The 16,721-nt window shown below is 47.5% G+C and overlaps 1 protein-coding gene across 5 annotated transcripts in view; it reads right to left on the bottom strand.

The window, feature by feature from the left end:
• Window positions 1-4,573: 4,573 nt before the first annotated feature.
• Window positions 4,574-16,721, bottom strand: part of dock5 (dedicator of cytokinesis 5) — a 205,164-nt gene continuing 193,016 nt past the window's right edge. For 2 of the 5 annotated variants that reach the window (XM_073060884.1, XM_073060893.1), the window contains 5 exons: window positions 13,923-14,089; window positions 9,230-9,425; window positions 7,827-7,959; window positions 6,005-6,126; window positions 4,574-5,815 (listed from right to left, as the gene is read on the bottom strand). In XM_073060884.1, the coding sequence (XP_072916985.1) occupies window positions 5,705-5,815; window positions 6,005-6,126; window positions 7,827-7,959; window positions 9,230-9,425; window positions 13,923-14,089 (729 nt within the window). In that variant the 3' untranslated portion in view covers window positions 4,574-5,704. The remainder of the gene's footprint in view (window positions 5,816-6,004; window positions 6,127-7,826; window positions 7,960-9,229; window positions 9,426-13,922; window positions 14,090-16,721) is intronic. The other 3 variants (XM_073060921.1, XM_073060902.1, XM_073060912.1) reach the window with 3 other exon arrangements.

Genomic DNA, 16,721 nt, shown 5'->3' on the forward strand with positions numbered 1-16,721 from the left:
GCAGTCTGGAGGAAAGGAGGGGGCATAATTTTGCAAGCTGGATCTCCTTCTCTCATGCTATGGCGGGGTGGAGTTCCTCGTAAAGCCTCCACCTCACAGAGCCAAAAACCCAATTCTTTCCTCGTCTGTGTGGAATTCACACCTTCTCTCTGCGGGTTTTCCTCCCGGTTCTCTGGTTTCCCCCCACATCCAGAAAAAGTGTTGCTCAGTAGGTTAATTAGCTGCTAGTAAATTGCCCCTTGGGTGTAGGTGAAGTGAGGGGTGGAAGGGAGATGATGGGAACGTGGGGAGGATGGAATGGGCTACAGCATAAAGACGAGTGCTTGGTGGATAGTACAGATGCAGCGGGCTGAAGGGCCTGTCTTAGTGAATTTTGAATCGCTATGAATTAGATTGGCTTTATTTATCACATGTGCATTGAAACATAGAGTGAAATGCCTCATTTCAGTAAATGACCGACACAGGCTGAGAATCAGACTCGTGTTTAATATCACCGGACTATGTCATGAAATGTGTTAACCTTAGGCAGCAGTACAATGAAATAGATTGTAAATATAAAGAAAAAAAACTGAAATACACTAAGTATGTAGGTATATATTAAAATGTTAAAATAAGTAGTGCAAAAAAAAAAAAAGTGAGGTAGTGTTTATGGGTTCAACATCCAGAAATCAGACGGCTGAGGGGAAGAAGCTGTTCCTGAATTGCTGAGCGTGTCTTCAGGCTCCTAAACCTCCTTCCCTATGATAACAATGGGGAGAGGGCATGCCCTGGGCCCTGTGGGCACCCGCAAGAGTAGCCACGATTTCGGTACCAGCATAGCATGCCCACTGCTCACTAACCCTCACCCATTCATCCTTGCAATGTGGGAGGAAACCAGAGCACCCGGAGGAAACATGCCAGCGCCTTACCGACAGCGGCGGGAATTGAACCGATTGCTGGCGCTGTGCTAACCGCTTCACTACTGTGGCGCGCACCGGACCATTTATCTACACACAAACTGGAGCTGATCTAAAAAATGGGCACTTGCATATACGATCGGTCTATATACAGTACATAGGATAATCTTATGTATTTATATTCATGGAGTCTCTTATTCTTATGGTGGGTGGTGAGATGCAGTGGAGGTGCGTCTCTGCCAAAGGAGCTGTAATGTGTCCTTCCCTCCACTAGCCTGCAGGTCACCCTTGGGCAAGGTGTATCACCTGCTTAGCCCCCGATCAGGGTCACGTGAAGCCAGGGGAGCAGGTGGTGGATGGTCGTATGAGCAGTCGGTGCAGATCACAAGTCCTGGTTATGTGACCACTGACACCAGGCAGACAATCTCTGAAGAGTATTGATAATGGCTGGGGTCACCCGTCCTGTAAAGACACTGCCCAGAAGAAGGCGATGGCAAACCACTTCTGTAGAAAAATATGCCAAGAACAGTCATGGTTGCAGGACATATTACACGGCACATAATGATGATGAATTTTACTGTGCATCAGATCCGGAGTAACTTTGGCCTCCTGTGCATTCGTACTGACAGATGACAATAAACAAACTTGAATCTTCTCACAAAACACAAAAAAGATTCTCCGCTCTGCAATGCTTCCACCGAGTTGTGGGGGGGGTGGGGGGTGGGGAGACAAAGCCTGTAGCAAGCAGTCACGTCCCCGCGGTCTGTGGTTCGCGCAGACAGCGAGTGTTCGTCTGCGTCCTCATTCGGCCCGGCACCTCACTTCTCCAGAACAGACTGCCAAAGAGCCAGCTTGGTAAACCCATCATATTTAATAATGAAACAAGAGCATCGGTTTAGAATTCAATCAAAGGACTCGCTTTCGTTATGGTTGAGCTCAGCACAAATGCACTCATTTCAATAATGACATTTATTTTAAAAATCAGTTATATTTACAAACTTTACACTGGGAGTGCATGTTAAGGATTAAACGAAATCAAGTTTAAAAAAAAAATTCTGAATGCCGTATTTGAAGAGCTATATGTCACTTTTAATTTGGCCTGAACTTTCCAATCTTAATTCTCTGTCACATGTCTCTGGGATAGGCGTGACAAGGATTGGTTAGAAATAGAAAATAATGGGAAAATTCAGCAGTTTGGGCAGCATCTGTGGAGAGGGAACTCTTTGGGAATCTCTCCAGCAAAAAGTTCTCCCTCTACAGCTGCTGCCTGACATACTGAGTGTTGTCAGCATTTTGTGTTCAGTTCAGATTTCCAGCATCTGCGGGGTTGTGGTTTGATTTTTCATTTACTGTTTTAGAAACGGAAGCTTGTTCCAGCGACCCACCCAGTAACGTCCTCAGCTGGACGGTCCCTTGCAAAACACTCCCATTCCAGTTTGGGACCCTGTAGCAGCAAGGTATACACCTGAAGTAGTTGGGGTGAGAAATTCTACTGTGCTTCTTTATGTTCCATTAAATCCCAGCAAGAAAATGAATCTCAGGGTTGTACATGATGACGTATACTTTGATAATAAATTTACTGTGACTTTGAGGACTGTGTGGTCCCATCTGCCCGTGAGCTAGAGTGCAGTCTGTCTTCTTCTCGTATCGTTTGTCTTAAATTTTACATCTGCGCCCTCGAATCCTCAAACTAATGACCAACTTCACCGCGGCAGGATTCGGAGCAGTGTGTAGGACCAGGTGGATCCAGGGGTTCACATCCATCGATTCCTCAATGCTGAAAGGGTGGTTGAAAAGGCATGTGGTGTCAGCCTTCATCAGTCAGGGAATTGAGTAGTAAGCTCTGGCTAGACCACACGTGTAGTATTGTGTTCAGTTCTGGTCGCTTCATTATAAAGGAAGGATGTGGAAGCTTTTTTGGGTGGCGGGGGAGATGTGTTCATTCCAAAAGAGTTGTACTGAGTCCCTTCCCCCCCCCCTTCCGAAGCACCTGCTTAGCTCCCCCCACCCCACTCCACATGTAAAACCATGGAGACAGCTGGTGCAGATCACAAGTCCTGGTTATGTGACCACTGACGCCAGGCAGACAATCTCTGAAGAGTATCGATAATGGCTGGGGTCACCCGTCTTGTTAAAAACACTGCCCAGAAGAAGACAACAGTAAACCACTTCTGTAGAAAAATTTGCCAAGAACAATCATGGTCAAAGACCATGTTAGCCCATGTCATATGATATGGCACACAATGATGTGGAAGCTTTAGAGAGGGTGCAGAGGAGATTTACCAGGATGCTGCCTGGATTAGAGAGGGTGCAGAGGAGATTTACCAGGATGCTGCCTGGATTAGAGAGGGTGCAGAGGAGATTGACCAGGATGCTGCCTGGATTAGAGAGGGTGCAGAGGAGATTTACCAGGATGCTGTCTGGATTAGAGAGGGTGCAGAGGAGATTGACCAGGATGCTGCCTGGATTAGAGAGTGTGCAGAGAAGATTGACCAGGATGCTGCCTGGATTAGAGAGTGTGCAGAGGAGATTTACCAGGATGCTGTCTGGATTAGAGAGGGTGCAGAGGAGATTTACCATGATGCTGCCTGGATTAGAGAGGGTGCAGAGGAGATTGACCAGGATGCTGCCTGGATTAGAGAGCAAGTCTTATGAAGATAGGTTGAACGAGTGAGGGCTTTTCTCTTTGGAGCAAAGGAGGATGAGAGGTGATTTGATACAGGTGTATGACACATGGATAGAGTGGACTGCCAGTGCCTTTTCCCCAGGGTAGAAGTGGCTAATACAAGCGGGCATAATTTTAAGGAGATTGGATGAAAGTATAGAGGGGGATGTCAGAAAAGTTCTGTTTTTACATGGAGCAGTGTGTGTGGGGAATGTGCTGATAAGGCTGGTGGAGGCAAATACATTAGGGACATTTAATAACTCTTGGATGAAAGAAACAATGCAGTGCTGTGGGGGAGAGAAATGTTAGATTGATCATGGGGTGGGCTAGAAGAACCTTGTGGGCTGAAGGTCCTGTACTGTGCTATACTGTTCAGAGTTCTGTATCTCAAATTAAAATAGAATTAACCTAGGAGAGGAAAAAATGGGGATTATTACATTGGAAAACTAGGCTAGAAATCCCAAACAATCAATTCATTTATTTCTGCCGAAGGCTCTCAGCCCAAAATGTTGACTGTACCTTTTGCCATAGACGCTGCCTGACCTGCTGAGTTCCTCCAGCATTTTGTGTGTGTTGAGGAGGAATTTGCAGCAGCTGCAGATTTTCTTGTGTTTTTCATTTATTTATTGAGCGCAATAGGCCCTTCGGCCCTTTGAGCCGTTGTGGTCAGCAATCTCCCAATTTAATCCTAGCCTAGTTATGGTACAATCGACAATGACCAATGAATCTACCAATCAGTATGAGTTTGGACTCTGGAAGGAAACCCGCGCGGTCACGGCCAGAAAGTATAAGCTCCATACAGGCGACGTCGGGAATTGAACCTGGGTCGCCAGTACCGTAAAGCATTGTGCTAACCACAACACTATCATGGCGCCCAAAATTCAGCATGCTCCCCTTACAAGTGTGTGTGTGTGTGTGTGTGTGTGTGTGTGCGTGTGTGTGTGTGTGCGTGTGTGTGTGTGTGTGTGTGTGTGTGTGTGTGTGTGTGTGTGTGCGTGTCCTTGCAGAGTTTGGAATGTTTCTGGGATTGTTAATTTGGAGAACAGTGGGATTGGAGGTCCGGAGATGTCAAATGGACCTTGGGGGAGAAGGGGAGACCGCCAGTGACTACGCAGGCATCACCCAAACCCAACCCGTCACCTCCAGCAACTGTCCTTACTCACCACTAGCTCAGCAAAGTGAATATAAGGTGAGATCAGAAGGTTGACAGAGTCATATAACACACAAACAGACCCTTTGGCCCATCAAACCCCTGCTTTCCTGTTTTCCAGCCTAGTTCCATTTACCCACATCTGAATTTTGGGTGTTCTCCGCATCTCCAGTCACGCACCAACTTTTCCTGGTTCCTCCCAGTCCCAATATAGTCAGGAACTCTACTGGGGATTAGAAATGCCGTCACAGAATTATGTAAACTTGGTCCTCTCAGGTAATATTCTTATATTCAAATATTAGGAACCTTAAATTAATGTTAATTTCCCTCTTTTGCGCTTAATATACAACATGAAGAGTGCGTTGCTAATCATATTTCATACTCGTAGGAAGAAAGAATGTGTAATGAAATACTGACATTATAGTCACCCCTTTCTGGGATTACTCCTTTGATTTCTGTTTGATCTTTATTTTTCCCTTTTCCAGTTATGTCTTCAGTTAGGATATTGTTTCTATATCAGCAGCACGTTATATCGGGCTTTTTAACCTCCCCTGCCCCAACCCTGTAACGAAAACTGTGCTTAGTGTTGGGAGGGGGGGTGGATTCTCTCCTCTCTGCGTTTTTGTCTGTACCCCTGGCTCAGGGGACCTTGTGCCAAGGTGGCAAATGGTTTCAGTGTTGAATCAGCTGCTGGGCTTGGCTGGGCGACAACTGGCGCTGTCTGCGGTTGAGACGCCCGGGGGGGAAGTGGAGTGTGGGAGTTGACAAACGTTGGCTCATGCAGCGTGGTCGTCTGACCGGGCGAGAGAGGACCCCCTCCAAGGGCATGGATTCCAGCGAACTCCAGCCGCCAGGGCGAGCCAAACCCCTGTTATACTCTTGCTCCAACTGAGACCGGCTCCGCCTTCGCCTGGAGACCTCGTCCACAAAGATCCCTCCCCTCCCTTCGCCCCCGCACCGGGGAGGGGCGGCGGAAATCCTGACCAGCACCGGCTACTCGGCACCTGGGAGGTATCCGTGCGGGAAGGTCGCTTGAGATTGTCGGGCTTTCGGAGGCGGAGGCGGGGGCCGCGGGGAGTTCTTCTCAGGAAGCGGTGGAGCGGGCTGCAAGGAACCACAGACATCGGATTACTCTTCATCGCTCCTCACGGGTATGTCAGGCCATAAATCTGAGCACGCACACCCTCACTGCAGTATTTTACCCCCACACCCCACTCCCTCATTTCTTCCTCTCGTGGGAGGGGGAGGGGATTGAGAGAGCGGGGTAGGGAGGGGCAAACGGTAGGGTGTTACCTTTAGGGAGTCCCGTTGACTTCCGTTCTCAAAGGGTTTGCTCTTGGGAGGAGGTGGTGGCGGGTTGGTTGTCTCGCCAGGGCTGGGAGTTGCCTCTGAGCCAGTCTGGAGCAGCGGCTGACCTGTGGAAGGGATAGAAAGACTTCCTGAAACTCTGCATCCTGTGACAGAGAGAGATCTGAAAATACAGATTCATAAATTCTGGTAGAACAGAGGGATCGGGCAACAGTGATCCGTAATTCTTTGAAAGTGGCATCACAGGTAACAGATAGGGTTGTAAATTAAGAGATTTTGGTGCATTGCTCTTCAGAAATCAGTGTATGGAGTTGGGATGTTATGTTGAAGTTGTGTAAGCCATTGAGGCCTAAGTTGAAGTACTGTGTGAAGTTCTGGTTACCTACAGGAAAGATGACAATAAGATTGAAAGAATGCAAACAAAATTTACAAGGATGTTGCTGGGACTGGAGGACCTAAATGGGAGGGAAATGAGCAGGTTAGGAGTGCAGGAGAATGAGGAGAGACTTGATAGAGCAGGGTTTCCCAACCTGGGGTCCACAGACCCCTTGCTTAATGGCATCTAAGGTCAGGAGCCCCTGTGATCGAGGTATACAAATCTGAGGGGTATAAAACGGGTAAATGGAAGCCAGCTTCTTCCACTGGGCAACTCTCACAAAACGCTGGAGCAACTCCGCCGGCCAGGCAGCGTCTATGGAAAGAAGTACGGTCGACGTTTCAGGCCGTCGGTCCTGATGACGGGTCTCGGCCCAAAACTTTCCCCGTTTACTCTTTTCCATAGATGCTGCTTGACCTGCTGAGTTTCTCCAGCATTTTGTGTGGGTTGCTTGGATTTCCAACATCTGCGCATTTTCTCTTGTTCGTGATTTCCCCCACTGAGGTTAGGTGAAACTGGAACTAGAGGTCATGAGTTAAGGGTGAAAGGTGAAACATTTAAGGGAACTCATCGAGTGTGGAGCGAGCTGCCAGTGGACGTGGGTTCGATTTCAACGTTTAAGAGAAGCTTGGTTAAGTACGTGGATGGGGGGGATTTGCAGGTATATGATCAGAATCAGATTCCGTATCACTGGCATTTGTCGTGAAATTTGTTAACTTAGCAGCCACAGTTCAATTCAATACGTAATGTAGAAGATTCAGGTGCAGCTCGATGCGAGTAAACGGAGTAACAGTTTGGCACCGACTAGAAGGGCAGAAGGGCCTGTTTCTGTGCTGTAGTGCTCTATGACTCTATAATCCCAGTTACACCCACCCATTGCCTTGTCGAAGTGTCTGCCTGATCACACAGGGTGACCGTGTTCAGCCTGTTGAGTTCTGGATAGAGAACTCCAGCCCAATGGAGCCTGTGGTGTACAGGACAAACACAGGTCCTTCAGCCCATTGAGTCTGTGCTGACCCATTGATATTAATCACAATCTAGTCTCCCCACATTCCCATCAACTTAATTTTGCTCTTTTAGATGTGGTATAGTAACTTTTACGGTGATTCCAGAAGGTTAACAAAAGGAGTGTGGGAGACAGGACCCCGATGAGTCTGAAGGCAGCACGGGAGACAACAATGCTTACTAGTTACTAACCCTACCTGTATAACTTTGGGATGTAGGAGGAAACCCACACAGTCAAGGGAAGAACGTACAAACTCCACACAGACAGCTGTGGGACTTGAGCCCCAGTCACTGTTGCTATAAAGCTCCAACCACGACGCTACCACGCTGCCCCTAATGACAACTCGATGCATGTTTGGACTGAGGAAGGTTTGGGAGGACTGAGTTAGATGTGTCGTGTCGTGCCATGGCGCTCTCAGTACGTACTCGGGTTCTTTGTGGTAGCGGGTGTCGTGCCCTGCGATGGGGACAGGGTCAGTTGCGAGAAGATCTGGAATGTAGGCAGACGCTTGTCACCAACCTGAAGGCTCTTGGGTCGCTGCGGTCTCAGGGGCGAAATCTGTAAACCAGAACAAAGGTGATTTATCTACCCAGTTCCATTAGAGATAGGAACAGAATTAGGCCATCAAGTCTGTTCTGCCATTCCATCCTGGCTGATTTATTATCCCTCTCAAACCCATTCTCCTGCCTTCTCTCTGTAACCCTATCAACCTCTGCTTTAAATATACTCAATGACTTGCCCTGCACAGCCGTCTGTGGCAATGAATTTGAAAAATTCACCACCCTCTGGCTGAGAAAATTCATCCTCTCTTTCAAAGGGTACAGGCCAAGGGCCATCAAACACTACTCATACATTAACCCTTCATTCCCAGAATCATTCTTGTGAACCTCCGCTGGGCTCTCTCCAATGCCAGCACATCCCTTCCAAGATACGGGATACAAAACTGCTCATGATACTCAATTTGATGACAAGATAGCTCATTGGAAAGTTGCATCTTTGGCAGGAATCTGTCACAGTGATGGTTTGACCGTAGATGTTCAAGGGGTTTAATTGCTTCCCGATGACCCGGACACACAGCTATTTCTCTGGAGAACAGCAGGAGTCTGAATTTCCACATCTGTTGCTATAGGAAGAAGGCCATTTGGCCCATAAAATCTATGCAGGCCCATGGAGCAATCACATCTGCACTGATTTTTATTTTTGATTTAGAGATACAGCATGGTGAGAGGCCTGCCTTACCAAATTACACCCATGTGACCAATTACCAACTACCCCGGACATCTTTGGGATGTGGGAGGAAACTGGAGCACTCAGTTACCTGAGGAGAACGTACGAACAGACAGTGCGGAAATTGATGACACCCACCCCACACATACAGGGTGATCCATGGGCGACAGTGGTCTCCTCATGACCATGATTGCTCTTGGCAAATTTTCTACTGAACTGGTTTGCCATTGCCTTCTTCTGGGCAGCGTCTTTACAAGATGGGTGACCTCAGTCATTATCAATACTCTACAGAGATTGTCCGCCTGGTGTCAGTGATTGCAAAACCAGGACTTGTGATCTGCACCGGCTGCTCATACGACCATCCACCACCTGCTCCCACGGCTTCACCTGACCCTGATCGGGGGGATAAGCAGGTGCTACACCTTGCCCAAGCTGCAGGCTAGCGGAGGGAAGGAGCACCTTACACCTCCTTTGGTAGAGACGTATCTCCACCCTGTCACCCATTAAATGGCTTAGGGTTGGATAAGATGGGTGTGTGATGTTCTGTATGGATTCAGGACCTGCTTTGACCTTTTGGACGTTAACGTGCTGAAGTACTTACTACTTCTGAAGAACAGACCTTGTCAGGGGAGAGCTCGCTCCTTGGCTCCTTCTCAAAGATGACTTGAGATTTACTGAGGTTCTTCTCCTTCCTCTTGGCCTTGTTCACTCGACCATCGAGGTCCTCTCTGTCCAGGCCGTCGTCTGGCCGGGACAGTGTCGAAGGCCTTCGCTCCAGGAGTGGGTCCAGGACAGAGCTATGGGCAACAGATAATTTTACCTTCGGCTCAACATTTCCCTTTGGTTATGGTCATAAGGTCAGAAAATATACAAACCGAGTCAGGCCTTCCAAATCAGCCCTCCATTGAGTTGCTCTGCCATTCTCAGGGCCGATTTTTGTTTTCTAAACCCCTTACCAATCGAGAACCCACCAATCTCTGCCTTAACTTGGCCTCCACAGCCATCTGTGGCAACAAATTCCACAGATTCACCCAGCCCCCCAACTCAGCTGAAGAAATCCCTCTTCATTTAAATTCTAAAGGGACGTCCCTTCATTCTGAGGCTGTGCCCTCAATCCTGGACTCTCCAACTAATTCAGCAGTGTGAAGTGTTTGTTGCGCTTGGAAAGACAATAGACAATAGGTGCAGAAGTAGACCATTCGGCCCTTCGAGCCTGCACCGCCATTCTGAGATCATGGCTGATCATCTACTATCAATACCTGGTTCCTGCCTTGTCCCCATATCCCTTGCTTCCCCTATCCATAAGATACCTATCTAGCTCCTTCTTGAAAGCATCCAGAGAATTGGCCTCCACTGCCTTCTGAGGCAGTGCATTCCAGACCCCCACAACTCTCTGGGAGAAGAAGTTTTTCCTTAACTCTGTCCTAAATGACCTACCCCTTATTCTTAAACCATGCCCTCGGGTACTGGACTCTCCCAGCATCTGGAACATATTTCCTGCCTCTATCTTGTCCAATCCCTTAATAATCTTATATGTTGCAATCAGATCCCCTCTCAATCTCCTTAATTCCAGCGTGTACAAGCCCAGTCTCTCTAACCTCTCTGTGTAAGACAGTCCGGACATCCCAGGAATTAACCTTGTGAATCTACGCTGCACTTCCTCTACAGCCAGGATGTCCTTCCTTAACACTGGAGACCAAAACTGTACACAATACTCCAGGTGTGGTCTCACCAGGGCCCTCTACAAATGCAAAAGGATTTCCTTGCTCTTGTACTCAATTCCCTTTGTAATAAAGGCCAACATTCCATTAGCCTTCTTCACTGCCTGCTGCACTTGCTCATTCACCTTCAGTGACTGATGAACAAGGACTCCTAGATCTCTTTGTATTTCTCCCTTACCCAACTCTACACCGTTCAGATAATAATCTGCCTTCCTGTTCTTACTCCCAAAGTGGATAACCTCACACTTATTCACATTAAACATCATCTGCCAAGTATCTGCCCACTCACCCAGCCTATCCAAGTCATCCTGAATTCTCCTAACATCCTCATCACATGTCACACTACCACCCAGCTTAGTATCATCAGCAAAAGTGCTGATGTTATTCTCAGTGCCTTCATCTAAATTGTTGATGTAAATCGTAAACAGCTGTGGTCCCAATACCGAGCCCTGTGGCACCCCACTAGTCACCACCTGCCATTCTGAGAAACACCCATTCACCACTACCCTTGCTTTCTATCTGCCAACCAGTTTTCTATCCATGTCAATGCCTTCCCCCTGATGCCCTGAGCTTTGATTTTACCCACCAATCTCCTATGTGGGACCTTATCAAATGCCTTCAGAAAATCGAGGTACACTACATCCACTGGATCTCCCTTGTCTAACTTCCTGGTTACATCCTCGAAAAACTCCAATAGATTAGTCAAGCTCGGCCCAATCCTATCACAGCTATCTAGATGTGCCACTATTTCATCTTTAATAATGGACTCTAGCATCTTCCCCACCACCGATGTCAGGCTGACAGGTCGATAGTTCTCTGTTTTCTCCCTCCCTGCTTTCTTAAAAGGTGGGATAACATTAGCCATTCTCCAATCCTCAGGAACTGATCCTGAATCTAAGGAACATTGGAAAATGATTACCAATGCATCTGCAATTTCCAGAGCCACCTCCTTTAGTACCCTAGGGTGCAGACCATCTGGACCTGGGGATTTGTCAGCCTTCAGTCCCATCAGTCTTCTCATCACCGTTTCCTTCCGAATGTCAATCTGTTTCATTTCCTCTGTTACCCTATGTCCTTGGCCCATCCACACATCTGGGAGATTGCTTGTGTCTTCACTAGTGAAGACAGATCTAAAGTACTTATTAAATTCTTCTGCCATTTCTCTGTTTCCCATAACAATTTCACCCAATTCATTCTTCAAGGACGCAACATTGTTCTTAACTATCTTCTTTCTCTTCACATACCTAAAAAAGCTTTTGCTATCCTCCTTTATATTCCTGGCTAGCTTGCGTTCGTACCTCATTTTTTTCTCCCTGTATTGCCTTTTTAGTTAAGTTCTGTTGTTCCTTAAAAATTTCCCAATCATCTGTCTTCCCACTCACCTTAGCTCTGTCATACTATTTTTTTTAATGCTATGCAATCTCTGACTTCCTTTGTCAACCACTGTGGCCCCTTTCCCCCCTTTTGAATCCTTCCTTCTCCGGGGGATGAACTGATTTTGCACCTTGTGCATTATTCCCAAGAATACCTGCCATTGCTGTTCCACTGTCTTTTCTGCTAGGATATCCATCCAGTTAACTTTGGCCAGCTCCTCCCTCATGGCTCCATAGTCTCCTTTGTTCAACTGCAACACTGACACCTCCGATCTGCCCTTAGCCTTCTCAAATTGCAGATAAAAACTTATCATATTATGGTCACTACCTCCTAATGGCTCCTTTACTTCAAGATCGCTTATCAAATTCTGTTCATTACACAACACTAAATCCAGAATAGCCTTGTCCCTGGTCGGCTCTCGTACAAGCTGTTCCAAGAATGCATCCCGTAGGCACTCTACAAACTCCCTATCCTGTGGTCCAGCACCAACCTGATTCTCCCAGTTCACCTGCATGTTGAAATCCCCCATAACTACTGCGACATTACCTTTGCCACATGCCAATGTTAACTCCCTATTCAACTTGCACCCAATATCCATGCTACTGTTTGGGGGCCTGTAGACAACACCCATTAGGGTCTTTTTGCCCTTACTGTTTCTCAGTTCTATCCACACAGACTCTACTTCTCCTGATCCTATGTCCCCCCTTGCAAAGGACTGAATCTCATTCCTCACCAACAGGGCCACCCCACCCCCACTGCCCACATTTCTGTCCCTACGATAGCACGTATACCCTTGTACGTTCATTTCCCAGGTCTGATCTCCCTGCAGCCATGTCTCCGTTATCCCAACAACGTCATGGTTACCCATTCGCACCTGAGCTTCAAGCTCATCCGCCTTATTTCTGACACTTCGTGCATTCAGATATAGAATTTTTAGCCCATTTCTCCTCTCTCTGTTTAAATCGCTGCCTAATCGGAGAGGACAGAGGACGAACCAAGGTAGGATTTACACAGCAGGGTCTCAGGTAGATATGGTTGTAAAGAGAGCTTTTGGCACGTTGTCCTTCATAAAATCAATGTATTGAGTACAGGGTGTTATGTTGAAGTTGTATAAGATGCAGACAAGGCCTAATTTGGAGTACTGTGTGCAGTTCTGGTCACCTACCTACAGGAAAGCTATCAAGAGGATTGAAAGAGTGCAGAGAGAATTTACAAGATTGTTGCCAGGCCTTGAGTTATACGAAAAAGTTGAACAGGTTAGGATTTTATTCCCTGAAGTGCAGGAGAAGGAGTGGTGATTTGATAGAGGTATACAACATTATGAGGGCTATAGATAGAGTAAATGCAAGCAGGCCTTTTCCACTGAGGTTGGCTGAGACTAAAACCAGAGGTCATAGGTCAAAGGTGAATGGTGCAATGTTTAAGGGGAACATGAGGGGGATCTTCTTTACTTAAGAGGGTGGAGGGAGTGTGGAACGAGCTGCCAGTGGAAGTGGTAGGTATGGGTTTAAGAGAAGTTTGGATAAATGGAGGGATATGGAGAGCTATGGTCCAGCTGTGGGTCAAATGACTTAGGTCCAGGCCAGATGTTCTGTGGTCTATGACACCATGATGGAAACATCCTATTTCTGTCCACTCTTTGCAGAACGTTCATTATCTAATCACAAACAAGAGAAAATCTGCAGACGCTGGAAATCTGAGCCACAGACTCAAAATGCTGGAGGAACTCAGCAGGCCGGGCAGCATCGATGGAAAAGAGTAAAGTTGACATCTTGGGCCGAAACCCCTCGGCACTGAAACGCCCACTGTACTCTTTCCCTAGACGCTGCGTGTGCGTGTGTGTGTCTCTCTCTCTCTTTCAGTATCTGAGAGATTCCAATAAGATTTCCCTCACCCCCCCACCTCATCCTTCTGAACTCCACTGCGTTCAAACGCAGAGGCATCAAATCCTCCTCATACGTTGGAGAACCAGGGAGGAACGCTTTCACCGTAGCATGCATTTTCTTACAGTTTCTTTTTGGTCCTACCTTGACGTACTTGTGTGTGGAATGATCTTATTGGGCAGAAGATTTTTACTGTACCCAGTACACGTGACAACAGCAAGCCAATCACCTCCTCTCACTGTATGTTCTGTCTCCCTGCTCCCACCAATCAGGGAGCTCCTTGCCTTTCCTGTGAAGTAGACTGGGGCCTACTCACCCATTGGAGGCTGGTCTAGACGAGACACTGTCTGACGACGTAGACGAGCTGGACACCACAGACGAGGCCATTGAGATGGTAGAAAGGCGGCGGAGCGTAGATGACATTATATAAGGAAGGACCATGGACCCTGACCTGCTCCGTTTCCTGTCGGTGAGAGTTGGCGGCTGAGGACACAGTGAGGGACGTCATTAATTCCCAAGTTCCTGGGTAACATAGAAAACCTACAGCACAATACAGGCCCTTCGGCCCACAAAGTTGTGCCGAACATGTCCCTACCTTAGAAATTACTAGGCTTACCTATAGCCCTCCACTTTTCTAAGCTCCATGTACTTATCCAGGAGTCTCTTAAAAGACCCTATCATATCTGCCTCCACCACCGTTGTCAGCAGCCCATTCCACGCACTCACCACTCTCTGAGTAAAAAACTTACCCCTGACATCTCCTCTGTACCTTAAACCTGTGTCCTCTTGTGGCAACCATTTCAGCCCTGGGAAAAAGCCTCTGACTATCCACATAATCAATGGCTCTCATTATCTTATACACCTCTATCAGGTCACCTCTCATCCTCCATTGCTCCGAGGAGAAAAGGGTAGCGGATGAGCTCTGGCCGTGGGAGGTGTTGGAATCCAAAACGCAGCCAGGAAGTGCTGGAAATACTCAGCCAGCCAGTCAGGAGAGACGGGGGAGGGAGAGGGAAAATGGCCTTTTGAACACTGAGGAAAAGGTCAATGACCTGAAATGTTGACTGCTTCTCCCTCCACAGAAGCTGTCTGATCTGCTGAGCATTAACCCCAGGTTACAGGGTTCTGCATAACCCCGCACCTTTATCAAACCTTGTCCCACAGGAGTGAGATAGATCAGCTGGCTGAGTGGTGTCACAACAACAACCTTGCACTCAGCATCAGTGAGATCAAGGAATCGATGGTGGACTTCAGGAAGGGGATGTCGAGGGAACACACACCAGTCCTCATCGAGGGGTCAGCAGGGGGAAGGGTGACCAGTTTCAAGTTCCTGGTTATCAATGTCTCTGAAAGTCCATCCTGGGCCCAACATTGTGATGCAATCATGAAGGTACAACAGTGGCTATGTTTCATTAGGAGTCTGAGGAGATTTGGTTTGTCAGCAAAGACACTCACAAATTCCTACAGACGTATCAGGGAGAGCATTCTAACTGGTTGCATTACAGTCTGGTATGCACAGGATTGGAAAAAGCTACAGAGGCTTGTAAACACAGAACAACACCAACATGGGCGCTAGCCTCCCCATCATCGAGGGCATCTTCAAAAGGCGATGCCTCAAAAAGGCAGCATCCACCATTAAGGATCCCCATCACCCAGGACATGCTCTCTTCTCATTACTACCATCAGGGAGGAGGTACAGGAGCCCGATGAAGCACACTCAATGATTCAGGAACAGCTTCTTCCCCTCTACCATCCGATTTCTGAATGGACAATGAACCCATGCACACTACCTCACTACTGTTTTATTTTTATTGATATATTTTATTTATATATTTTTTGTGTAATGCACTGTACCCTTTCCCCAAAACAACAATTCCATGACATGCATGTGTCAGTGATATTAAATCTGATTCTGATTCATGAGTGCCCCATGACACTGAGAGAACGAGTGAGCACCTTATGCCTCCTTTGGTAGAGACGTATCTCCATTCCTCCACCAGAACACCACACTCTTTTCTGTGTCAAGGGACAACAAAGGTAACAGATTGCTTCAAAGCCTTTCAGCTCATGCCGAGGGTGGAGGGAACACACGAGGTGTGGCTCATGACGTGACTGGACAGACACGTAGAGGTGTCCAGCCAGCAGAAGAGTCCCAGGCACATTCTCCTCAGGACAGGAGACCATGAGAATATGTTTGCATTTATGCACAATTTGCAAACGAATAGGGAGAGGAACAGACCAGGTCTGTTATCCACAGCACAGCACACAAAATGCAGGAGCATGCAGGAATGGAATAAATATGGAGGGGAATAGAGTAAACAGTCGATGAAGAGCCTCAGTTCAAAATATAGACTGTTTACTCCTCTCCATAGATGCTGCCTGACCTGGTGAGTTTCTCGTGTGTGTTGCTCTGGATTTCCAATATCTGCAGAATTGCATGTGTTTGTTGCTCTGCCTTATGTGTGCCTTCTAAAAAAGAGAGTGTAAGTAAAGAATGTGGAAGCTGTAGAGAGGGTGCAGAGGAGATTTACCAGGATGATGCCCAGACTAGACAGCATGTCTTATGAGCAGATGTTGAGCGAGCTGGGGTTTTCCTCTTTGGAGCGAAGGGGGATGAGAGGAGACTTATAAAGATATAAGAGCGATAGGTGGAGAGGAAAGTTGACATCTTTACCCCACGGTGGAAATGGCTAATACAGGAGGGCATTATTTTAAGGGAATTGGACGAAAGTAAAGGGAGATGACAGAGGTAGGTGTTTTTGCACTGAGAGTGGTGGGTGTGTGGAGGTGGTGGTGGAGGTAGATACATTAGGGACATTTAGGGGACTCTTAGATAGGCAGACGAATGGTAGAAAAATGGAGGGCTATGTGTGAGGTAAGGGTTAGATTGATTTTGGAGTCGGTAAAAAGGGCCTGTACTGTGCTGAGGGTGGTGGGGTGGAGATACGTCTCTATCAAAGGAGGTGTAAGGCGCTCCTCCCCTCTGCTAGCCTGCAGGTCACCCTTGGGCAAGGTGCTTAGCCCCCGATCAGGGTCATGTGAAGCCACGGGAGCAGGTGGTGGATGGTCGTATGAGTAGCCGGTGCAGATCACAAGTCCTGGTTATGTGACCACT

This window comes from Hemitrygon akajei, chromosome 1 (assembly GCF_048418815.1).
Source record: "Hemitrygon akajei chromosome 1, sHemAka1.3, whole genome shotgun sequence".
Classification (NCBI taxonomy): Eukaryota; Metazoa; Chordata; class Chondrichthyes; order Myliobatiformes; family Dasyatidae; genus Hemitrygon; species Hemitrygon akajei.